The 25,757-nt window shown below is 36.4% G+C and overlaps 2 protein-coding genes across 5 annotated transcripts in view; one reads left to right on the plus strand and one right to left on the minus strand.

Annotated features, from left to right (window-relative positions):
• LOC111400413 (ethylene-responsive transcription factor WRI1-like) overlaps positions 1–2,025 on the plus strand; it is a 3,915-nt gene extending 1,890 nt beyond the window's left edge. Inside the window, exons 6-8 of the mRNA XM_023027831.1 lie at positions 52–135; positions 667–727; positions 1,210–2,025. Coding sequence (XP_022883599.1) covers positions 52–135; positions 667–727; positions 1,210–1,893 — 829 coding nt within the window. The 3' untranslated portion in view covers positions 1,894–2,025. The remainder of the gene's footprint in view (positions 1–51; positions 136–666; positions 728–1,209) is intronic.
• A 16,907-nt stretch (positions 2,026–18,932) lies between these two features.
• On the minus strand, positions 18,933–21,805 carry LOC111401530 (protein ETHYLENE INSENSITIVE 3-like). 4 transcript variants are annotated; one of them, XM_023029304.1, is made up of 2 exons: positions 21,666–21,805; positions 18,933–21,124 (listed from the first exon to the last, which is right to left on the minus strand). In XM_023029304.1, the coding sequence occupies exon 2, from the start codon at positions 20,981–20,983 to the stop codon at positions 19,199–19,201; it is 1,785 nt and encodes a 594-aa protein (XP_022885072.1). In that variant the 5' UTR covers positions 20,984–21,124; positions 21,666–21,805; the 3' UTR covers positions 18,933–19,198. The 4 variants fall into 4 exon arrangements, with proteins under 4 accessions (XP_022885072.1, XP_022885070.1, XP_022885073.1 ...); XM_023029302.1 differs by having other exon boundaries at positions 21,645–21,791; XM_023029305.1 differs by having other exon boundaries at positions 18,933–21,044; positions 21,645–21,780.
• Positions 21,806–25,757: the final 3,952 nt, after the last annotated feature.

Consider the following 25,757-nt stretch of genomic DNA (forward strand, 5'->3'; position numbering starts at 1 on the left):
GTTTATTCAAAGTATCTCAATGGTGTAACGTTGTCGACTTATTGGGAAAAGGGAAGAAGATGACTTTGAAAGAAACCGATGCTTTGATCATGACTCCTTAGATGAAAGTCCGGGCATTGCAATCAAGATTTCATGGTTAGACCATTGATGCCCTGTTTACAAAAGGATCTATAAACTTTTGTAGTGCTTGGTTGCCAATCCTGTCATTTCTAATTTTTTAAAATAGAGTAGGCATCTTTGTAATATTAATTGGGATAAAAATGAGTTAACACGCTGACTGGGTTCAGATCTTGACTTAGACAATCTCTGAGGCCCTTACAAAAGGATTGTTTTTCTTTATAAAATTAAACATTCCCCCTTATTCTATATTTGATTTTATTTATTGGACAGCAAGTGACCAAATCCAGTGATCTCCTAAAGATTTCGTGGACCTCATCTGGCTCGACCCAGCGAGAAAGCCAGGGTTATCCCATCCTCAGAGCTCAGGTTCTCAGGGTCTCGACTCTAGAAGTTAGACCGACTCTATCCACTATACAACCCTAGGCTCGGAAATTAGTAACATGAGTTAGGAGAAAAAGGCTTGAGCCTTTGATTGCTTAAGATATGCTTTAAACTTGATAAGATTAAAATATTCTGCAGATTTCTTCTTAATTAATATTTTTATAGTTCCTTCAATATCTTGGCTAGGGATGTTGTCAGATATTTAGTTCTTTTATCTGATTGTTCAGTTTAGTTTGTTTAATAATAGAAACTCATATTCAAACACCTGCTATACATTGCAATTTCAGATCTAGCAATTATGCTACCATCACTATAAAGGGCAAGTCCATCATTTAAAAATTCCGAGTTCTTTGTTATCAACTTTTTAGTCTTGTTCCTCCCAAGTAAAGCTCTAGGAATTCATGTACTGCTTGGGTTGTTTGGTAAGGTAGATTGTAGGATATCAGATTGTATCTGTTTACCATAGTTTTTTGTGCTAACATAGCTTTTGGAGTTGAAAGTTTGGCATCTATATATATCCAGCCTTGTCTAAATCATCGTTCGAGGTAGTAAAAAACCTAACGAACACATTGGACCACTTCTAGATCGCTTTGTGTTGTTGCTATCTTCATCGTACTTTGCATGGAAAACATGATTTATAATGTTCGTGAATTATTAACATTCCAATTTATATGCTTGAAGTATACATTGTTTTGGTTCTTTCTCAAGGCACACAAGAGGAAGCCGCAGCAGCATATGATATGGGAGGAAGCTGCAGCGGCATATGATATGGCAGCAATAGAGTTCAGGGGGCCTAATGCTGTTACCAACTTCGACATTAGCAAATATACAGACAAGTTGAAGAAATTCGCACCGGAGGTCGAAGTGAAGGAGGAAGATGTCCAAGTAATGAATCAAGAAACTCTCGAGATCGTCCCTCAAACGCAAGGAGACGAAGCAATCAACCTTCAATACCATCGAAACCATCAACAAGAGGAATTCAATCAAATGGTTCGACAAAGTGTCCCAAAGTTAGAGTTGATTGATTCCATTGACTCGGATGCAATGGTGATGATGGACCCCACCGAGGATATCGAGCACCATCCTTGGTACGACATGTGCCTAGACTCAGACCTCAATTCGCTTCAAATTCCCAACATTCCTCTCGATGAACCAAACGAGTTGCTGGGATTGCTTGATGACAAAGGCTTCGAGGATAATATTGATTTCATTTTTGACGATTCTTTTAATGAGAACGAGTTTCACCAGGATGCAATGTCCGGAACTACTGCTGGAAGTAAAGACGTTGAGGCAGATGTTTTCGAAGGTCGAGACGAGAAGGGGCGGGATGCATCATTAACATCTTCTTCACCACCCTCGACAACAACATCAGTTGGTAGCAACATATGGTAGTATTGTTATTGTAAGAATTTTTCAATTTCAGTTCAGGAAACTTCTTGTGTGTTCTTTACTATTATCAAACTCTCGGAATTAGACATGTTCTTTTAGGTATTACCTATACATGATTGGCTCAGAGTTGTTATGTGAAGAATCAAATTAGTTTCATGTTTTTAGTATTCTTATTTTTTTTTTTCATACTTTTATCCTTTTTATTGACAAATACAAACAAAAAGAAAAATGAGCATGCCAAAGGTCAAGGGATCAAGAAATCCAGCATTCGTTTGAGTTACTTTTTAGTCTTTGACTGATAGCTGCTTATGAACCGTGGCCTGAAACGGTTGAGTCACACCTCTTCCCTAACGTAAACCAAGCATTCATCTTAGATTCAATCGAATTGGAAATGTCGAATCAAACCATTTGTCCTAAAATTTGTAACTTAAGTCAGAAATTTTTGCAAGAAAATTATTTTGCACAAAATGTTGTCTGAGTAAAAATGAATGGTGAAAAGGGGAAAGAGTTGAACATGAATACAATGAAACTTACAAGACTAATTTGAGCGAAGAGGGGAGAGTACTACATCTTGAAGGGAGCTACCCCTTTTCATTGCAGCCTTAAACTCTTCGAAGGTAACTTTTCCATCGTTGTTCGCATCCATTAGGTCAAATATTTCGTCTAGTTGAAACAAGGCGTGTTAGGCAATTTGTTGTCAAACGACTCCTCGGGCTATAATGTAATCCCGGTTCTATTATCAATCGGCTTTGACCATGTGATTGATTAGTATATCGACACAATTATCGAGACAACTTAATCCACATTCCTATGGACCGTTCGAAGCAACTTATTGTTAATAGTGTTGCTCATGGTTCGTCCCATTTCCTTGGAGGGCTATGTATTAATTTGAAGCCCGTTATCTTTGAGTCGAGCCTTGTTTGGTCCACTAAATAACCCTAACCTAACTTACCTTGTTTGGTTATTTTCTTGGCTTATATTCTTGGCCTTCCTCTCGGCCTCCCTATGAAGAATGCCCAACCTCTCTCTGTGACACTCTCCCTCGGTTCCTTCTCTTCTCTGTGACCTTTGTGGTTTATTTCAGGTGGGCATATTATTGTTCTTCATCTTGCCCAACTAATAGCAATCGGAAGTGGGGCAGCATTGGTGGTGGTTTGGAGTTGTCTCAACCTGTTGGTGTCGCGATTTCTTGGTGAAACTGAGCCCGGTTTATCTTGGTGTTGGCTGGAATTTGGCACTACATCTGGTATCAGAGCTGCCGGTCATCTCCTCTGGCCAATATCCACTAAAACGGCTACGAGTCTCGCGATTTCTCAAAGGGGCCGAATATGAAATTGTCAATTCCGACCAACGCGACCTCTGTTGGACGAACGGAGGCCGGACTCATAACCAGCAGGTGGGGGCGCCTCCGGTGGTGAGGCGCGTGGGGCGACGGCGCGTGGCGGTCTGACGGCGGCACGTGGAGGACTGCCTGCACAGTTTTTTCGTGCCATTTCACTCATTTTGATTTCCTGAACGTACTAATGTGTTTGGTTTAGTGTTTCAGGTTGTGCAGAAAAGATTGGACGATTTTGCCCCTACCTTCAATCTGCATTTGTTGATCAGAATTGCTATATTTGCTGAATCTTTAGGGCGAATAGTGGTGGCCCTAAAGCAGCAAATTCGCATCTCTCTCGATTATACGGACTCAGACACGTCCGCTCTGTAAATTGGCTTAACCCGTTAATTTTCAGCATTAGCGTGTCACCGTGTGGGGTGACAATTGGCTGGGGGTTGTCATTCCTTGGCAACCATTGCTTATGCTAGAATTAGGGTTACATGCTCTTGATTGTTTTGATTGAGTATTTGTTTTTTGGGTTGAAATCAGTTTTGTAATTTTTAGGATCTAATTACTGTGAGACTAGTTATCTGCTAGACGAATTTTTTGCTGCATTGTTATTTCCGCTGCTTACTGATTTCGTTAGAAATACCGTGACCTTACCCGTACGAACAATCCCTTGATCTAAGATCGCGAGTCTTACGAAACCCTAGAAATCTAGAACGGTGTATACTGTCTGTGACCCTAGGACTACTTTGTGTGGTTTGATTGTGGTTTGTGTATTTTTTTACTGTTGTGTAAAAAATTACAACTCACAACTTTGATTTGGGAATTTTTAATGGAAAGGGTGACTTTGCTATTTGACAACAAAAAATGAAGGGCATTTTAGTCCAACAAAATGTTTCAAATGCCATTGAGGGCAATTTTTCAACTGATTTTTTACAAGAACAAAGAGAAGAAGCCGATGAGCTTACTTATACCTAAATCATTTTACACTTGTCTGATGCCGTTTTAAGAATGGTGGGTAAACTAAAAACCACTAAAGAACTTTGAAAAAAATTAGAAGACTTGTATTTGCTTAAGTCTACACCGAATAAACTTTACTTGCTTGAACGTTTTTTCAGTTTCAAAATGGATCCTTCAAAAGATCTTTATGACAATTTAGACGTGTTTAATAAATTGGTGCAAAATATAGTTAATTGTGATGAGACAGTGTCCGAAACTTATAAGGCTGTCATTTTGTTCAACGCAATTCCTGGTTCCTATAAGGAAGTTAAGAACGCCATTAAGTATGGTAGAGACACGTTGACACCTGAAATTGTCATAGATTCCCTTAGAAGTAAAGAAATGAAAATAAGGGCTGAAAAATAGGATAAGAAGAACGGTGAGGTACATATGATGCGGGGTAGAACTCAATTTAGGCAAAATAGTCATGATAGACATCAAACTAGTGGCAAGTCAAGTGGTAATGGATGGAAAAAGAAGAGCAAAGATAGGTCTAGATCAAAATCTAGGACTAAGGCGAGAAAATGCTATAGTTGTGGAAACACAGAGCATTTTATAAAATATTGTCAAAGTAGAGATGTCACGTTTAACGAAAATGAGATGCCGTGTATTAAGGGGGAAACTGAACTTGAGAGTGAAGCTGAACCAGGTGAAGAGAAACCAGTTTAAGGTGGAGTTAGGAAAACTCAGTCCACCTGCCCCTACTGCTTCAAGTGAGGTGGAGACTCAAGCTCAGGAATCCGAGGTGGAGAATAGTAACGAAATAGTGACAGAAGAGCACTATGAGAAAGAAAATCCTTTAGCTAACTATAATTTAGTTAGGGATAGAGAAAGGAGACAAACGAGAGAACCTAGAAGGTTCGGTTTTGAATCTGAATTAGCTTTCGCCCAGGCTAGTTATGAAGAACTAGCTGATAAAGAGCCAAAGACCTTTGAAGAGGCAATAGGCAGTGATCAATCTAATGAATGACTTAAGACAATGAAAGAAGAGATGAGTTCTCTAGAAAAGAATCATACTTGAGAGCTAGTACCTAGGCCTAAGAACAAATCAATTGTTGATTGCAAATGGGTCTTTAAGGTTAAGGAAGGTACTAGCAGCTCAGAACCCCTAAGGTTTAAAGTTAGGTTAGTAGCTAAAGGTTATACACAGAAGGAGGGCGTTGGTTATAATGAAATGTTCTCACTAGTTGTTAAGTACACCACTATTAGGGTCATGCTTGCATTGGTTGCACACTTTGACTGGGAACTCGAACAACTTGACGTAAAAACTATTTTTTTACATGGTGAGCTTGATGAACAAATTTTCATGAATCAACCAAAATGTTTTAAGGATAAGTCAAAACCTGATTATGTGTGTTTTCTGAGAAGATCCTTGTATGGGTTAAAACAATCTCCTAGACAGTGGTACAAGAGGTTTGATTACTTTGTACTCATTATAGGGTTTCAAAGAAGTAAATTTGATCACTGCCTGTATTTTCAATACAATGAGACTGATGATAATTATCTATTTTTGTTGCTCTATGTGGACGACATGCTTTTGATTGGATCATCTTCTAAGTGGATAAATAACATAAAAGCAAAATTAAGTGGTGAATTTTACATGAAAGACCTAGGTAAGGTTAAGAGAATCTTAGGTATTGAAATTGAAAGAGATAGGTCAAATTATATTTTGTTTTTGCATCAATCTCCATACATATCCAAAGTATTGAAGAAATTTAATATGAGTGATTACAAACCTGTCACGTTGTCTCTTGCTAATCATTTTGTTTTATCGAATGAACAATCCCCTTGCAATGAGCGTGAAGTAGAATACATGAGTAAAGTGCCTTACTCTAATGTGATTGGTTCTATAATGTATTTGATGGTTTGCACTAGACCGAATTTAGGTTTTGCTATTAGTACTCTCAGTAGATATATGACTAATCCGGGCCCTGAACATTGGGAAGCGCTAAAGTGACTATTAAAGTACGTGAAAGGTACAATTGACGTAGATTTAAAGTTTAGTGCTACCACTGAAGCTATTAAAGAAGCTCTATAGCTTAGAGGCCTATTTCATGAACTATGTGTCTTTAATGATTAAGTGGTAGTGTATTCTGATAGTCAGTCATCTATACATTTATGCAAGAACCCCGTTTTTCATGAGCGCACTAAACACATTGATGTTAGACTCCACTTCATTAGAGATATAGTATCTCAAAAGGTGGTAAGACTTGAAAAGGTCCACACCCACTACAACCCCTCTAATATGGGGACGAAGGTACTTCCACTGGCAAAGTTTAGAAGTTGCAAGGAACTTCTAAACATTGGTACAGGTAAATAATTTTCAATTTTTATCGGTTTTCTATTAGAGGTGTCACTAATGGGAGACATTTTTCTTTTGTAGGTCCTTTTACACCAAGGTGGAGGTTGTTAGGCAATTTGTTGTCAAACGACCCCCCCTCGAGCTATGATGTAACCCCAGTTCTATTATAAATAGGCCTTGGCCATATGATTGATTAGTATATCGACACAATTATCGAGACAACCCAATCCATATTCCTATGGACCGTTTGAAACAACCTATTATTAATAATATTGCTCACGGTTCGCCCCATTTCCTTGGAGGGCTATGTTATTAATTTGAAGCTCATTATCTTTGAGTCGAGCCTTGTTTGGTCCACTAAATAACCCTAACCTAACTTAACTTGTTTGGTTATTTGCTTGGCTTATATTCTTGGCCTACCTCTCGACCTCCATATAAAGAATGCCCAACCTCTCTCTGTGACACTCTCCCCTCGGTTCCTTATCTTCTCTGTGACCTTTGTGGTTTATTTCAAGTGGGCATATTATTGTTTTTCATCTTGCCCAACTAATAGCAATCGGAAGTAGGGCGACGTTGGTGGTGGTTTGGAGTTGTCTCAACCTGTTGGTGTCGCGATTTCTTGGTGAAACTGAGCCCGATTTACCTTGGTGTTGGCCGGAATTTGGCACTACAAGGTGCATTTGAGAATGAAAATGAATGATGCATTAACATATAAAGCTAAGCATGACCGGTATTTACCATTAGCATAGATGCTACTACTTCCTTGCTGATGCATCCTGACCGGTCCGTATCATGCATATAAAGCTCAGCTTTTTTGTTCTCAAAGAAAAGTTGCTGTTCAACACACTTGCCATTGCAACAGCACGAAACTTATGCCTTGCATTAAAACTTTGCAATCTTGAAACTATCTCAGCATCCATCTGATCTTGCTTTGCTAAATCCTCGGTCACCCATGGATGTCGAAGAATCTGTAAGAAATCAAAAAGGAATTGTGATCATCCTATTTCTTTATGGTAAGATAGCTTATAATTGAAAAACTCGAACTAGAAAGTGATTTTTTTTCCTGAGTTCAGGATCATTGTAGGTGAATATAATAACTGAACTTGTTTGAGTGCATTTGTGACACCTCTTCAGCACTTGGCCGCATGTTGGGATCTGCTTTTAGAAGACTAACAATGAGATATTTTACAGATGATGAAATATTCTTCCATGTTTTTGTTAGCTTGATGCCTATTCTTCGAGTAGTGTTCTGTAAAATCACATTATGAATTGACGTAATTTGAAGTGATTGTCTAAGATTTCATGATCATATAGGATGTCACAAATTGTATACTCGATGAATCGGGTATAGTAAGACACAATTTGTGATGTGATCAAAATTATGTTGTTCACAATCGGTTTATAAAGTTGGATGCTTTATATTGATAAGATTGTATTGTTCTCATTAAGATTTGTCTAGATCTTGAAATAAGAACAATAATGTGTTTCACTGCACATTGAATAGGACCGCGTAGATGACTCATTTGTGACCGTTTGAAATAAGACTATACCTGATTATCAAACAAGTCACCTAAATCCTAAGTGAGTAATGTACCTTTGATTGCTAGTTCAAGTTCTTTGAGGTACGAATGAGTGAAGTCTTAAATAGAAGATTGATCTCGGTGCTTTGGGAATCGGGCCGAAATAATTAGAGATCATATACTTACAATAGTGGAATCCATTAATCATTGAAATGAGACGATCGTCACTCTAAGGTATTTTCGTAGTCAAATTGAATCTGAGCTCAGTAGGTCGAAGATGAGATTGTTGGACTTTACATTGTGATTTGATCACAACGAATTTGTCGTATGAAAATGGGACTTAGAGGGTAATACATGTTGAAGGGTAAAACGATCATTTTGCTAGTTTCAACATATTGGCGGTCAAATGGGGGTTGACTTTTGGAACAATAAGAGATAGATTATAATTTGCTCCTATAACTATCACTCGACTCAAGAGTGAAATCTCGATTTTTTGGTAGAATAAGTTGGGATTAATAGATGTATCTCAATTGATCAAGAGTTGACCCAATTGGAAACATTTATTGGAGTTTGGGTCATGTGAGTCCAGTTAGGTCCCTCTCTTGACTCCAATAAAAGGTGTGTGACTTTATAGGTCTACTACAATAAAGTTCAAGGAAATTTGTGCAATTTTCAAACCCTAATAGGGCATTATAAATATGCACTTTATTGGCATATTTTATATGAGAATTAGGGTTAGGGCTGGGCAAATCTTCCGAACCGAACCGAACCGATCGAACCGAACTGAATCGAACCCGATGGTTCTTGTCAAATTAAATACCCGAACATGTATTTGAATTGAGAACTGATGGGTACGGTTCGGTTCTCGGTTCTAGAGCAAGAACCGAAGAACCGAATCTTTCTAATTTTTTTTATATTGAGTAAATCAAATTATTTTAATTTTAATTTTTTCTAAACAAATTAACAATTTCTAAATCCAAATTTTTGGCCCAATAATTTGTTTTATTTCTAATTTTTTAATTTTTGGCCCAATTACCATTTTATTGTTTCATTTTTTAGCTCAACAAGATCCAATTCACTAAATAACCCTAAACACCTATATTAAAGTGCATAACGTTGTCTCGACTCTCACACTCACTCTCGCAGCCTCGCTAACATTTCAAAACCTATACAATTGTCGACCGACGCTGTGACCTCCAATCGAAACTGTGACCTCCACCGATCGAAACTTTAATCGTAGCGATCATTTGAACAAGGTAATCTACTAGTCTCTGACATTCCAAAACCATTGAATGTATCATTAGTTGTATTTATATAATGTTGTTATAAATGTTAAAAAATTTAATTATAGTACAGAACGTAACGGAACCGAACCCGAACGGTTTCATAATTATATTTAGATCCGACGGTTCCATTTACTAGATACCCGAAAATTTTGGTCCGGTTCGGTTCTCCTTAGAACCGAACCGAACCTACCCGCGCCCACCCCTAATTAGGGTTAGCCACTTTTCACTTTCTTGAAAAGGAAATACACCTAGTAGAGAACAAGGAAAAAGATCTAAGGGAGGAAGCAATTGGCTAGGCCATTAAAAGCTCATTCAAAAGGTTATCATCTCTCATTTTTACGTGTGAGGATTTTATAATCCAATGATCTCAAGATATCTAAAATCCTTATTTACATGTTTTTAATTTTCAAAGGAAAATTAATTTCCTATTATGATGATTAAAATTCATTAACCAACAAATGGTATCAGAGTCAAGGTTATTGTAAGCCTTGAGTAGGATTAAAAAATTTTTAAAATCCTAATGTAATATGCATTTTAGTTGGGTGGTGTTAGGTTATTTGATTTTGACATGTTTATACTTTAAATATGTTTAAAGTTATTGTTGATACATTCATAATCACTTTTGACCCTAGAATTTCTTTTTACTTCATATTGTATTTCATTTGTTATAGTTGTTATCTAGAAATATTATAAGCCATAAGGCACGAAGGTTGTAATTTTTCTTCATTTTCACACTTGTATTTTGAGGAAGAAATGTAATCTTTGTTGCTATATTTTCAATGAAGATGAAGGAAGGACAAAATGCAAGAAATAAAACCAAGAAACACCAAAGGCCAGTCGGAGCAGCCATAGCTGCTGCTGGCCGCCGAAGGGCCGCCCATCGGTGGCAGCCTCTTTTGGGGTCGTCGGAGTAGTGTGTGTTTTGGTGGAAGTGTGGTTTCTTGTTAGGGTTTGAAAATTAGGGTAATTTGATTTTTTTGGGTCTCTCTTTGGTACTTGGGCCAATGTTGTTAGATAATGGCCTTGTTGGTTTTAAGTTTTGGATCTAAAAATTAAATTAACCCTATTTTCATGTTACATAAGGTGGACTACAAAGAAGATTGAAGAAGTGGGCCGAGATGTGACCCAATGTAATTCATTTGATCCATGTTGTAATTTAAATTCTTAGGATGGCTCATTAGTGATTATTATTCATTTAATTATTGCTTTTACCACTTTATAGATGGATGAATGTTTAATTATTATCGCATGTCATGTAGATTAAATGAAACATCACCCGATGCACTAAAATCATATGCATTTACATTTAAATATTTTTTTATCACTCTAAATTAATTAAAGGTGGTTGAAAAATATTTTATATAATTAGTGTCATTATAATTGTTTATATTTGGCGGACTAACTAAGTGAAAATTCAACAGTGCAAAATAATAAGTGGGAGAGGGTTTATAGGCATGTATAAACCTACGGCCTCCTCCATCATTCAGTTTGTTATTAAAATACGTATGTTTAGCATCGAATTATTTCGGCCTCCCTCTAGAAAAACTATGTTATTTTAGATTAACTGAAATTGGATTTAGTAATAGACTTTCTTTAAAAATGAAATAATGGGATGATCATCCTATAGACGACATCTTATTTATTTCGGATATTTTAAAATTATTGACGGATGTTATTACACTTATATATGAATATTTTTGGGGGGACTTTCTATGGAAGATTTCAACAAAATTATTCATAGACCAAATAATAATCAATCCTCATTTTCTTGTGGCATGAGATGCCTAGCTCAATAAAATGAGTGAGAGGGTCATACCCTTTCCAACAACTACATTGACTTTCTATAGAGATCGTGTTAAAAGTTATAAGGGTTTAAGTTTTTTTATTACAAATATAGTTTTGTGTCTATATTTGCATATTCATATACACGTATCATACAAAGATTATTGCTCATTTTATTAATATGCGAATCGTTAATTTTACAGAAAAATGTCGCTAAATCCATTATCGGTAATTCTTAACAAAAATCAACTTGTTGGAGAAAACTACATTGACTGGAAAAGGAATCTTAATATTGTTCTTACCTCTGAAAAACACAAATTTGTGCAGGATGAAGTTTGTCCCGAAGCCCCTAAAGACGACTCCACGAAATCTCAAAAGACTGCATATGAAAAGTGGCATCATTCTGATGAGATGGCCCGTTGTTACATTTTGACATCCATGTCAAATGTATTACAATAGAAACATCAGAATATGAAAACTGCTTTTGATATAATGGAAAGCCTTCAAGAGATGTTTGGACATCAAAGCCGACAGGCTAGGCAAGCCTCCATTATGCCAATCATGAACACACGCATGAAACTGGGCGCATCTGTAAGGGGCCATATGTTAACCATGATTGGTCACTTCAATACTGTGGAGGTTTTAGGAGCTGACATTGATTTCGAAACACAGATTGGCAGGGTCCTTGAGACTTTTTCTGAGATGTTCTCACAATTTAGAGTTGATTATAATCTACACAAGATGGACATGTCTCTGACGAAATTAATGAAAGAGCTCCAAAATACTGAATCTATTCTAAAGGCTAGAAGTGGAAGTGCTTTCACTGTTATAGTCGGACCCTCTCATCCTCAACCTTCTAGTGGCAAAGGAGGAAAGAAGAGAAAAAGGCCAAATAAAAGCCAGATAGCAAGTCAAAGGAGAAGAAAAATACTGTCGATGGGAAACCAAAGGAAAAGTGTTGTATTTGTGGACAAAAGGGTTACTGGAAGAGGAACTGCCCGGATTACCTAGCTAAGGAGAAGCAAGGTAAAGGCACTAATGCCCTTTTCATTGAGTCATGCTTAGTGGTTGATTCTACTAATACCTGTATTGTAGATTCTGGAGCCACTAATCATATTTGCAATTCTTTGCAGGGATTCCAGGAAACCAAGCATCTCAGTGAAGGGGAGTACACTCTTAGGGTTGGCACATGAGTAGTGGTATTTGTCAAAGCTGTCGACACTTTTACTTTATGTTTTGAGAATCGTAGGCATTTGATATTAGATGACTGTTATTAAGTTCCCGAACTTACACGGAACTTGGTTTCCATTGCACTTTTATATCATGTTGGTTATTTGGTACTTTTTACCCGTTCTACGGTGGTTACTAAGATGAATAGTTCTGTTATATGTTCAGGTCATAGGGTTAATAGTCTTTATGTCTTAAGTCCTTTGATTGGCTCTATACATAACACTACTATTGCTAAGAAAAGAAAGAGCTCGTCTAGTACTAATGAAACTCTCTTATGGCATCTTAGATTGGGTCATATCAATCTAAATGGGATTCAAAGATTGGTAAAGGATGATCCTTTAAATGAGTTAGAGGTGGAATCTATACCAACTTGTGAATCTTGTATAGAATGAAAGATGACCAAGAGGCCCTTTAAGGCTAAGGGACTAAGAGCTAAAGAGGTTTTGGAATTAGTACATGCCTATGTTTGTGGACCTATTAGTACTCGGGCTAGAGAAGGATACAAGTACTTCATCACCTTCACATATGATTTCTCTAGATTTGGATACATATACCTTATGTCTCACAAATCCAAAGCTTTGGAAAAATTCAAGGAGTTTCGGACGGAAGTTGAGAAACAATTAGGTAAGAGTATCAAGGCCCTTCAATCCAATCGAGGTGGCAAGTATCTATCCCAAGAGTTTAAGGTCTATTTATCGGATAATGAGATATTATCCTAATCGAGTGCACCAAGAACTCCCCAACGGAATGATGTCTCAAAAAGAAGAAATCAAATTCTTTTAAATATGGTAAGATCAATGATCAGTTATTCCTCATTGCCTATATCCTTTTGGTGATATGCACTGCAAACAACCATTTATATCTTGAATTTGGTACCATCTAAGTCAGTTCCCAAGACGCCTCTTAAATGTGGAATGGGCGCAAGCCTAATTTACACCACATTCGAATATGGGGATGTCCAGCACATGTGCTAAAGGAAAAGACTAATAAGATGGAATCAAGATAAGATGTTTGTTTCTTTGTAGGATATCCAAAAGGAACGAGAGGTTACTACTTCTATAATCCTCTTGATAAGAACGTATTTGTTAGCACAAATGCAACCTTCTTAGAGGATAAAAGAACACAAGTCTACTACTAAGATTTTATTGGAAGAGATGTTAGAACATGGTTCAAACAACTCAGTTCCAAATTTCCACACAGAATCTAATAGTGATGACTTGGAACCTCCTACTGAACCAATGATTGCTGATGAAGCAAGTGATGCCCATAAGACCTCATAAGCAAATAAAACCAGAGATAGTAGAGAACGAAACACTCATTGTTGTATCTCCACATGTCCCTTCGTTCGTTTTTGGAAAATTGCTAGTCTTATTTGATTGGAATCGAGCCAATGAAACCAAGGACATGATCAAGCAGTGGGAAGAGAGGAAAGACCTTTGGTCAGATTGGACAATCACGCACCTTCAACCATTACTCGTAGTGGGAGGGTTGTGAGACCACCTTCTAGGTACTTGCTCTATGGAGAATCCCATCAGGCGATCTCTACTGAGCAAGAAGAAGATCCCACTTCGTTTAAGGAAGCAATGGAGGATTTAGACTTTGAATCATGGAAATTAGCCATGAACTTAGAAATGGAATCTATGCATTCCAACAAGGTTTGAGATCTTATAGATGCACCTAATAGGGTAAAGCCTATAGGATGCAAGTGGGTCTATAAAAGGAAAAGAGGGATAAATGGGAAGGTTGAAACCTTTAAAGCAAGGCTAGTGGCCAAGTGTTTTACCCAAAGAAAAGGCATCGACTATGAAGAAACATTCTCACTGGTTGCCATGCTTAAAATAATTTGAGTCATTTTATCCATTGCCGCTCATTATGATTATGAGGTTTGACAAATGGATGTCAAGACAACATTTTTAAATGGACGTCTTGAGGAGACCATTTACATGATGCAATTTGAAAGGTTTGTGAAAGAAGGCCATGAAAGGAAAGTTTGCAAGTTGCAGAGGTCCATTTATTAACTCAAGTAAGCGTCTAGATCTTGGAATGTAAGATTTGATCAAACCATCAAGACTTATGGTTTTGAGCAAAATCTGGATGAACCTTGTGTGTACAAGCGAATACAAGGGAAGAAAGTAGTTTTTCTAATTCTTTATGTAGATGACATTCTATTCATTGGCAATGATGTAGGGACATTGTTATCTGTAAATAAATGGTTATCGCAGCAGTTTGATATGAAGGACTTGGGAGAAGGTAGTTATGTTTTGGGAATCCGTATCTTGTGAGATAGGAAAAACAGAATGATTGCATTATCCCAAGTTTCATATATTGACAAAATAGTGTCCAGATTTGCAATGCAGAATTTCAAAAAGGGACAACTTCCTTTTAGACATGGAATTCATCTATCTACAGAGCACTGTCCCAAGAATGCAACAGAGATAGATTACATGAGAAAGGTTTCTTATGCTTTGGCTATGGGAAGTCTCATGTATGCTATACTTCTAGACCAGATATTTGTAATGCTGTGGGTATTGTTAGTCGTTATCAATCTAATACAGGACCAGGACATTGGGTAGTGGTGAAGCATATACTCAAGTATCTTTGGAGAACGAGAGATTATATGCTTGTCTATTCAAGACATGATCTAAATCCTATTGGATATACTAATTTCGATTTTCAATCCGATCATGACTCGAGGAAGTCTACATCGGGATCAATATTTACACTGGGAGGTGGAGCTGTGGTATGGAGGGGTATCGAGTAATCTTGTATTGCTAATTCCACCATGGAGGTAGGATATGTAGCGGCTTGTGAAGCTGCTAAAGAAGTTGTATGGTTCAAGAAGTTTCTTTTGGACCTTGACGTGATACCTTTGGCAATGGGGCCCATAACGCTTTATTGCGATAATAATGGGGGGTTACCAATGCTAAAGAACCCAGGAGTCATCAGCGTGGCAAGCTCATCGAGAGAAAATATCACATTGTTAGAGAAATTGTTCATCGAGGAGACATGACGGTTGGTAAGATTGCATCAGCAGATAATCTTGCGGATCCGTTCACTAAGACCTTACCAGCTGAGGCTTTTGATGGACATCTTAAGGGGATGAGTATTCTTAATATGTCACACACACTCTAAGATGGGCAAGTGGGAGATTGTTAGCTTGATGTCCATTCTTCGAGTAGTGTTCTGTAAAATCACATTATGAATTGACGTTTGTTTATTTGTGTATTATAATTTGAAGTGATTGTCTAAGGTTCCATGATCATATAGGATGTCACAAATTGTATACTCGATGGATCGGGTAAGTAAGACACAATTTGTGATGTGATCAAAATTATGTCCTCCACAATCGGTTCATAAAGTTGATGTTGATAAGATTGTATTATTTTTATTAAGATTTGTCTAGATCTTAAAATAGGAGCAATAATGTATTTCGATGCACATTGAACAGGACCGCGCAGATGACTCATTTGTGACCGTTTGAAATGAGACTCTACTTGATTATCAAACAGATCACCTAAATCTTAAGTGAGTAATGTACCTTTGATTGCTAGTTCAAGTTCTTTGAGGTACCAATGAGTGAAGTCTTAAATAGAAGATTGATCTCGGTGCATTGGGAAACGGGCCGAAACAATTAGAGATCGTATACTTACAATAGTGGAATCCATTAATCATTGGGATGGGACGATCGTCACTCTAAGGTATTTTTCTAGGCAAATTGAATCTGAGCTCAGTAGGTCGACGATGAGATCGTGGAACTTAACATTATGATTTGATCCCAACGAATTTGCCGTATGAAATTGGGACTTAGAGGGTAATACAAGTTGAAGGCTAAAACGATCATTTTGCCAGTTTCAACATATTGGCGATCAAATGGGGGTTGACTTGTGGAACGATAATCAAAGGATATTGTTATTGGATCATAATTTGTTTTTATAATTATCACTCAACTCGAGAGTGCAATATCGATTTTTTGATAGAATAAGCCAGGATTAATAGATGTATCTTAATTGGTCAAGAGTTGACCCAATTAGAAACATTTGTTGGAGTTTGGGTCATGTAAGTCCGATTAGGTCCCTCTCTTGGCTCCAATAAAAAGTGTGTGATTTAATTGGTCTACTACAATAAAGTCCAAGAAAATTTGTGCAATTTTCAAACCCTGATAGGGCATTATAAATATGCACTCTATTGGCATATTTTATATGAGAATTAGGATTAGCCACTTTTCACTTTCTTGAAAATGAAATATACCTAGTGGAGAATAAGGGAGAAGATCTAAGAGATGAAGCAATTGGCTAGACCATTAAAAGCTCCTTCAAAAGGTTATCATCTCCCCTTTCTATGTGTGAAAATTTTATAATCCAATAATCTCAAGGTCACTAAAATCCTTATTTATATGTTTTTAATCTTCAAAAGAAAATTAATTTCCTATTGTGATGATTAAAATTTATTAACCAATAGTTTTCTCATAAAAGCTGATTTGTCCCTGCATGAAAGAATTTTGCATTTTTATTAGATGTACGCATGTAGAGCTTAGCTGCGATGAAAAGATAATTATATTTAATGTTATAATGGCATGTTTGGTATGCTCAATTGGACAAAACTAAACAGGACAACTTATGCTCCTTAGTCTTTGTCTAGTTACGTGCCAAACATCTCATAAATGGAGGTTTTCAAACGTACAGTTGGTATCATTTGCTGCTTCTGCTGGGTCGACTCTGCAATGAAAGGTGGAAACCTGAAAAAAAAAAAGACAAAGAAAAAAAAAAGGTATATGGAGAGATCACATCGTAAGAAAGCTAATTTCAACAACTAAATTGAAACAAAAATGAAATTTAGTAACTAACATAAATTTTAGCAAAAGTTCATTAACCACGGATGGTTTTAACCCATCTTCGTTATGATCTTCGAACTTCTCTACAGTTTTCTCTCCCTCGCCACTCTATATACTCTTTGACAAACACAATTATATACATGTTGTGCTTAAGAACATTGAGATTGTTAGTGTCAAAAAGTGACGGGGCACATCTTGACTCGACTCAAAGAAATTTTGGAAAGTGATGAGGTTGGAACCTCAACTTTGTACGTGCTCAAGGGGAGATATGCAAGCATAAAATATATTAATAGGAGAGAATTTGAGCATGAATACCAAATGACGAAAGATCCTCCTTTATATAGGGAGAAATCTCAACTATCGATCTCCTTGATCATTCCTCAACTTTTTAACATTTTTATGTTATTCAATTTATTTAATATATTTATTTATTTATTTATAAATAGATGAATAAATATAAGGCATACACCCAACCCTACAGACTACATAGTATACATCAAAACCGAATAAGGATTAAATTGAATTATTTTAATTGTAATCCAGCTTAGAGGGTGTTTGGGAGATATTTTCATGTAAAAATGCATTTTTGAATAGTAAATTAATGGGAAATATGTGATTGAAAAATAAGGAAAAGTTTATGATTTACATGTAATACTATTTTAATAAAGAATGTGTGGTAGAAAAGAAGAGAGAAAAATACATTTTGAAAAAAATAGGTACCAAATGAGACCTTAGTATGACGCATCAAACGTGTCCTATATATTTAGAAAGAAATACATTTTATTTGTTACACTATCCAATTATATTTAGCTCATTTGAGTAACAATACCGAACGTTCACTTACACAATTGTTGGATATTGGTTAAATAAATCGAGAATTGAAAATCGATTAAAGTTCGTATCGACTTCGGGCAAATACTCAAAAGATTAAAGTTCGCATCGATTTCGGCCAAATACTCAAAAGCTCGACTCAATCTGTTTAGGCAAAATTGTTTGCCACTTCGCCGTTTCGGGGCTCACAAACGGGGATGATCTGCCCGGTCAGGTCGCAGGGGGTCGAGGGGGCAACGCCCCCGAAAGAGAATTTTGATTTCTCTGCATTTATTGAAGGGTATATTTGACATTTCGAAAACCAATATCGGATGAATGAGAAATTACTAAAAAGGACGAAAATCAGTGAATAGATACATTTCCATAAAGGTGCATTATTTGGAAAGGGTGCATGGTTTGACCTCAACAATTAGTGAATAGACACCTTTTTATAAAGGTGCATTGTTTGGAAAGGGTGCATGGTTTGGCCTCAACCATTTCGTCCACACCCTTTCATGGTCTATAAATAGGACCCTTTGGGTGTCCTATTCCACACAATTTGATATGCAAAACGTCTCCCATCCTTCTTTCTATTCAAAATCAAAATCATTTCATTTATTTTGATTTTCTTTCATTTCATCCTTGGAGTACATAAACCTAAATTTGGTTCTTTGTACTTTTGTTTTGGAGTGCTACAAACACAAATGTAGCCGTTGTATCTTGGGAGTCGATTGCCGAAATCCGTAGGCACCGTTGCGGGGCAAATTCGACTTAAGGACAAAGAGTCCAACTCTTACCTCGGCTTTGTCACCATCATTATACTTATTTCAACGTCACTATTCACAAAATTCATCCAACAACAATTAAAGGAATACACCAATTATTTCCCATGCATTGAACAGAAATCCAACATGTAAAATATCATTCCCCAAATTGTGGTATATAAAATGGACAGAAATAGACGAAAAGAGTTGCACGTATTATTTCAAGAAAACGAAGGCAGTCCTTACAATATCTTTATACTCTTTCAAAAGCATTACAAGAGAAGTAATGGAGTTCTTACAAAGCTCTTTATCTTTCCCCAGTTCTACAATACAGACAAGTTCAAAATATAGTAAGCATTCAGATACAGATCAGTTATTTTAATATCTACAGTGCAGTTCAAGGATAAAGCTTAACCTAATTACTACCAGTGAAAACATTCCGATGAAGATCGTCCTGATTTCAGACTAACCACAAAGAGTCGTCCTCCCTTGATAACGGGTCCATGGAGTAGTCAACTTGTGTGAAGTTGAAAGGTGGACAAAACCTGAAATCAGAAATATTCTCGTTTGTGTTGCCATTGAAGGGGGAATCGTATGAAGGCTTGCACTGATCGAACTGGAATTCTGTTGATGGGAAAACAGAATTATTCGAGGGCATGCTAGTCTGTGTAATGAAGTAATCGTCTTGTTGAAGTTGTGTCGCTTGCTGCTGCGAGTTTTGAGTTTCTAGAATGTTGAGATTCCCAGTGTCGAAGCTACTGCTTTGCTGAAGATTGTTATCATAAAATGACAGAAGCTCGGAAATCATCCTTTGGCCATCTTCGGGAATTCCAAGGGCCGAAACATCCACACTTGCCGGAAGAGAAAATGCCTCATTTTGTGCAGAAGGGACGGAGAAAACCGCTGGCTTGTCATTGTTATTTTGATAGCTTGGTGTGTTAAGCCTCTCAAAAGAATTGGAACGGTATGGGCAATTCATTTGGTGATTGTTTCTACATTTCCGGTCATTAAATCCCATACGATAATCACTGTGGGGGCATTGAGGAAACTCACACGTATACATCTTCTGATCATTATGCACCTCATTAGTTGTCTGTTTCCTCTTTGGAATAAAATCCAAATCAACGTCAATAATCTCTCCCTTGATCGGAGCTAAGAGAGGCATCATGTGCCCATCCCTAGGTGCCGCTGTCCCCAAGTTGAAAAGCTTCATATCATGGGGCTTACATTCCACTTCAACATTCCCATCATCTTCCACTCCTTCAACATCATAGTCACTGGTATCACTGATTAAATACGACCCATTTCCACCAGCCAAGGATGGTGGTGGCACACTGTCCGGATATAGCTTTCTGGATAAAGCCTCCTCTTGGTTAATAATAGCAAGCCAAGTTGCACTTTCCTTAGCAGTCATCTTATCCTGTAGGCATTTCGAGTGCCGGACAAGTTTGCGGATCTTGGCAATATCAGGGGACATGTGCTTGATCACGGCTGTGAGAACGCAGACTTTCCAGGCCTTCTTCAAATCATGAGGCTTCTTGTACGGAGGAGGCCCTTGATCAGTTGGTAAATCTAATTGAGAACACCATGCCTCTTTTCCAGTAGGCCACCAAGGCGGGGGAACGCCCTTCTCCAACGGGAACCGCCTCTGAGGTGGATTGCAGTGTTGCATCAAAGCCGACAAAAGTGAGCCAAGTGTAGTGTCCTGGAGCTCTTGCAGTGTGTGAGTCGAGGTTTCTATACTTGCTTCCTCAACTTTCCCTGGTATTGAATTCTCTGCCTGGTATTTGGCAATTGCAGCTGGACCATTTCTATCAAACCTTACTTTTTCCTTCCACCATGCGCGAAGATTATCAGATGCTCCTGTTACAGGTTTGCCTTTCTCGGGGATGATTCCGTACACAAAACCCTGAGCTTTACAAACCTCCATCATCTTCAACATGTATTTTAAGATTCCATCTTGTGCCCGAGACATTTTCTTCCGTCGCGCTTGCTCCAGAGACTGACGCTGCTTCGCACTATCATTGACTGACTCCTTGTTCTTCTTCTGCTCCTTAAGCCGTCTTAAGAGCATTCGATCCCGCCACATTCTTCTTTCTAGTTCATTGACATCCATATCCTCATCACTACAATCTTCCTCAACCTGCATCGCCAGTTCAACTTCCGAAGCTACATCCCCTTCTCCCGGAAGAGTAGAGAGGAAATCAAGATTACCGCAGAAACCCATTTCTTCAAATATACTCATTTAGCCAAGGGTATATGTTGAATTTTTTTCTCCCTCTCCCTCTTATAACGTCAAGATCTATCTGTCCACAAATATTTAGTCAACTTTAGGATTTCTCAGTCCCTAACAAATCAAGACTAAGCCTTCAAAATCTGATCTTTTCTGGATAGGGGGAAAAAAAGAGAAAAATCAATCAAAAAGATTTTCATAGATCAGAAAATCTAAAAATTCTAAATCTCCATAGACACAATTGTAATCTGTAAAAGCTACTAAACCTATGCCCTGGATTCCTGTGTTCTTGATTTACTGTTTAAAGTTAGAAAAATAAAAAATAATTTATTAATTTAATATAATAAATAGAACTTCCAACTATGATATCAAAGATCCAGCTTAAATCTTCCTATTTTCACTGATCTGCAAAACTTTAGAGGAAAAAACAATATTTATATCCTCAACAAACACACAAAAACAGAAATAAACTCTCAAGCACATAAAAACTGTCAATCAAATTAAATCCCAGAAAAAAAAAAAGTTTTTCATTTCTTGCATATAACACATGATCTAAAAAACTTATAGACAACATAAAAATCAAAACACTCGATAATTGTACAGTATAATTCAAACAAAAAATTCAAAATCAAAACTTTCAATTACAAGAAAAAGAAATAAGAAATCAAATTACCAGCCCTTTGTTTCTCCTCACCTTATTTGTGACTCATGAACTGCGTTCATTTACTAAAGTCAAATAAGAAGAGAGGATAAGAAGAAAAAAAGAGAGAGAGGAGAGAGAGGAAGGAGGTGCAAAATACAATTATTTTTGGGCTTACTGCTATTTTAATACAAGAAGAGAAGAGAAGAGAAGCTACCAAGAAATGGGCACGTGGGGTAATCTCCGATTTACTATGTAGCTCCAAAATTTACGTTATTAATCTGAAAAGGACTAAAACTTTTAAAGTATATCATAATCACCCAAATGCTTTTATTTATTCTAAATTTATAGAAAAGGCGAAATAGAAGATGGTGATCTGCTGCATTTTTAAAAGGTTGAACCCCAACTTTGAGGGTCCCTATCGTCCCGTCCTCAGAGCTTTATGAGAGAGGTAAATCGCAAGATATACCCCAACAGACCAAGGAATAAGGCTGCTTGTACACTACGCCTATAAGGAGTCCAATTTCATGTCTCAAGAATCGAACCCCCACACTGCGACTATCAGCAAGGCGTGAGATAACCTCACTCCTGTCCTTTGCACCACTGGGCTCTGTCTCGGGGGGCTTGATCTGCTGCATTTTTCTTCTTGAGTAGAGTTGTCAAGGAAGAAGACAATAATGTAAAAAGTTGTGATATATTATAAGTTTGGATTTCAATATATAGCGTATGTTTGAGCCACGTTATTTTGAAAGAATATATTTTGAAATAGTAGATCGATGGAAAATGTGTGGTTTAAAAATAAATAAGTGTTTTGAATTTAAGAGTAATATTATTTTATTAAAAAATATATTGTTGAAATAATGTCAAATTAGTGAATTACAGTTTAAAAATATATTTTTTGAAAGAATGCGATTCAAATAGGGTAATAATGTATCCTCTTACATATAATTTTTTATAAATTTAAAGTCTCTAAGAATTCAATAAAATTGTTGAAAAATAACTGTTCATCGTCGTATGGCATGACGTAATTTGCAAGAGGCCACCACCATAATTTAATATAATTTAGCGAATCTGATTGGGATGGATGTAATTCAAATATAAATGGGTAAATCAAATAGATTCTTACGAAAATCGAATGAGTTGCCTAAATTAATATCTCAATTCAAAAATCTACTCCACGTTTTAAAGGAAAGTAATAATCCTTGCTCTTTTTTCCCTCACACAGTAAAAAAAAAAACTTTGGAAGTTTCTTATTATGAGTAGAGTCATCGATTTTGATAAAAATTGATAGGATCGACAGAATTCAACTTCAATTGATTTATTCAAAGATCTAATCCATTCCATTTATCTATGTGTACGATGAAATTTCGTGTATTAAAATATAGAAATTGTTACAAATTGTATTTTGATAAATACAAGTGATGTTGACCTTCTTGTAATTGTAAAATTGTAAAATTCTCTGATTAATAATCTGAATATTTGAAGACGAGGGGTCATGTGGCTTGAATCCTGATCTTTAATAATTTGTTGAAAATTTGATTTGTCGATATTTGACTTGGTTGGAACTTGAATATTGAGGCTTGGACTTGAATTTGATTTAATTTGAAGAACACTTTGATCTTCTTGGACTTGGCATGAACCTGTTTGATTCGAAAAAGATTTTAATCTTTTTGGGATTCATCGAGTTAAGGCTTGACAGAATTTCTTCCCTTCTTTCAGCCTTAAGATTTTTCAGCACTTCGTGGCATTTTCTGCTTTCTTTTCTTGCTTGCTTTCTCTGTCTCGTGTGTCCCTATCTTATGGACCATTGGTCCTATATATAGGGGAAATTTTGTGACCAATTTTGATAACCACTCAATTATCTCTAATTGAGAGATATAATTGAGTAATTTATGATTTTATTTATTTATTTATTTTATTTATATGTTTATTTATTTTAAAATGTGGTATGGACCTTCGTGTTTTATGAGCTTTAGAAAACTTTAATAAATTTAATTGGGTTGATTATTTAAATCGACCCAATTCATTTTATTTTTTTTATTTTTTTATGTCTACACTATGTAAAGACAATTGAAACATAATTGAGTATATCTCTGTCATGATTCAATAAATTTGTTGAAAAGTGTTGCTCGTCATTTTAGGAGTTACGTGTCTTGATAAATTTGTAGGATAACAAGAATGTGATAAAATATGACTGAGTGAATCTAGTTGAGCTAGACGTGATTTAAATAAGATCGAGTGAATCTAATCCAGTTACGCGTAATTATGAAAAGATGGTTCTGAAACCCAAAATAGGACGACAAATTTTGAACTGAGTAAGAAGGCCCGAAAGAACTTTGATTGAAAATGTGAATATAGCAACATAATTCTCTGATCACTCTTTACCTCGAGCAGAATCAACCACCCCCAAATTCTGAATGAATGTGAATTGTACTTCCATGCCTAAAACACCATGTATAATGATTGGTGTACGGTACAAAATATTTCCCGAAAACTCACAAAAGTTGTGGGCCCCACTTAAATAAACAATGTCAAAAAATTAACCCTCTCATGTGAGGTGTCGATAGAGGTTCTATACACCAATTGAAAAGAAAAGACAATTGATTAGTGATAGAAAATTTCAAATTCTCGACTGGAGCTTAGAGGGGACAACAAAGGCCTTTGACAATCCATCTCTAGCATGGATAAAGAGAATGATAAGACCTTTGAGTTTGTTCATGCTGCCGAAGGATTAAACGATGCACAAGCGAGTTGTTCATAAAAAAGAATGCTCCACCCTCCCTAATGGTGTGACAAAGAGTGACACAACATGGCCAAGTAATTAAATACAGATCTTTGCCTCTTTAAAATTCTTTAAATCGCATACCTATTCTAGCTCTGATTTGTAAGATGCACACTTTTCAGCTCAATAATATCACCCCGTGCCAGAAAAAATAAATAAATAGGAGAATATTACTCAACTTATTTTGCAAAGTGAAATGTATAAGAAAAACCGAAAGCTAAAAATTTGATTCATTACACTTTCAAATGGTATCCATTTGCGTACGTCAAAGCATTAGCGTAAGTTTCATAGAAACTCCTCACTGAATGGATGGCAGGACGAACTCTTTTGAGTGTCACAATTCTGTCGAGCAAGTCCATTTGTTCCGCTGAAAGGACTAATGGCCCGACCGATAATATGACGTAAGAAAAAACATTCCTGAAGCAAGATGTGCATTAATGACATATGTGAATAGTTATGTAGTTAGAGTTTGAGCTACATACGTACAAACTCAAACTACATAACTCTTCACGAACTTCCTAATAAACATCAGCAATCCATACGAAGTGCTTAACTACTCTTTAAAACTCGCATAACAGTAGAAGAAGACGCAAAATTGAACATGAAAAACTGAAGAACAGGTTCGAAAAAGCACCTCGTCGACCATAAAGATTAGGTCCTCAGCTACGGTCGAATTCGTACTTAAGCCAATTCATTCGTTCCGTAGGAGTTCTCAGCAACCTTAAACATTTTTAGCACAAAGCAGAAAAATGAACTTCCCTCTTCTAATCTCTGTTTTTCACCCATATCGAAAATACTCTTAACACTTCTCATTCCTTAATTCTCTCTTCAATTTACGATTGCCCTTCTACTTTCCTATGGACTTCACTCTGACCCAATCCCTTTTATTTTCTTCACAAATTTGGGTCAGACGCAATTTCTGATTATTTTTCAAACATCCAAAGTCAAATCAACCGTGAGAGCAAAGCAAATGACTATGAGAAGGTGAAAATCAAATTTGCACATTTGATGTATACGACAACATACATAAGTTTATAAATTGTTGGCAATTTGAATTAATAAATAATATCTATATCAATTTTTCAACATTTTTTAAATTGTTCAAATCTTAATTTAAGTGAATAAATAGCATGATCAACTATATATGAGAAATAATCAACTTTTTAATAATTATCAACCGGATATGTTATCTCATCATTAACATTTTCATAAAAATACTTATTTCTATGAATAATGCGTTTTCAAGAAATGTAGGTTCAACTTTTATTTGAATAGCGATTTATTTTGTAATCCAAATAAAGTTTTCTATATCCTTCAAAAAACAAATAATTGTTTCAAATGAAACTAATAGTAGCATCAGTAGG

This window comes from Olea europaea, chromosome 10 (assembly GCF_002742605.1).
Source record: "Olea europaea var. sylvestris chromosome 10, O_europaea_v1, whole genome shotgun sequence".
NCBI lineage: Eukaryota > Viridiplantae > Streptophyta > Magnoliopsida > Lamiales > Oleaceae > Olea > Olea europaea.

Coding starts and splice junctions, on each gene's coding strand:
- LOC111401530 (XM_023029304.1), bottom strand. CDS start 20,983: ATGAGTATATTTGAAGAAATGGGTTTCTGCGGTAATCTTGATTTCCTC.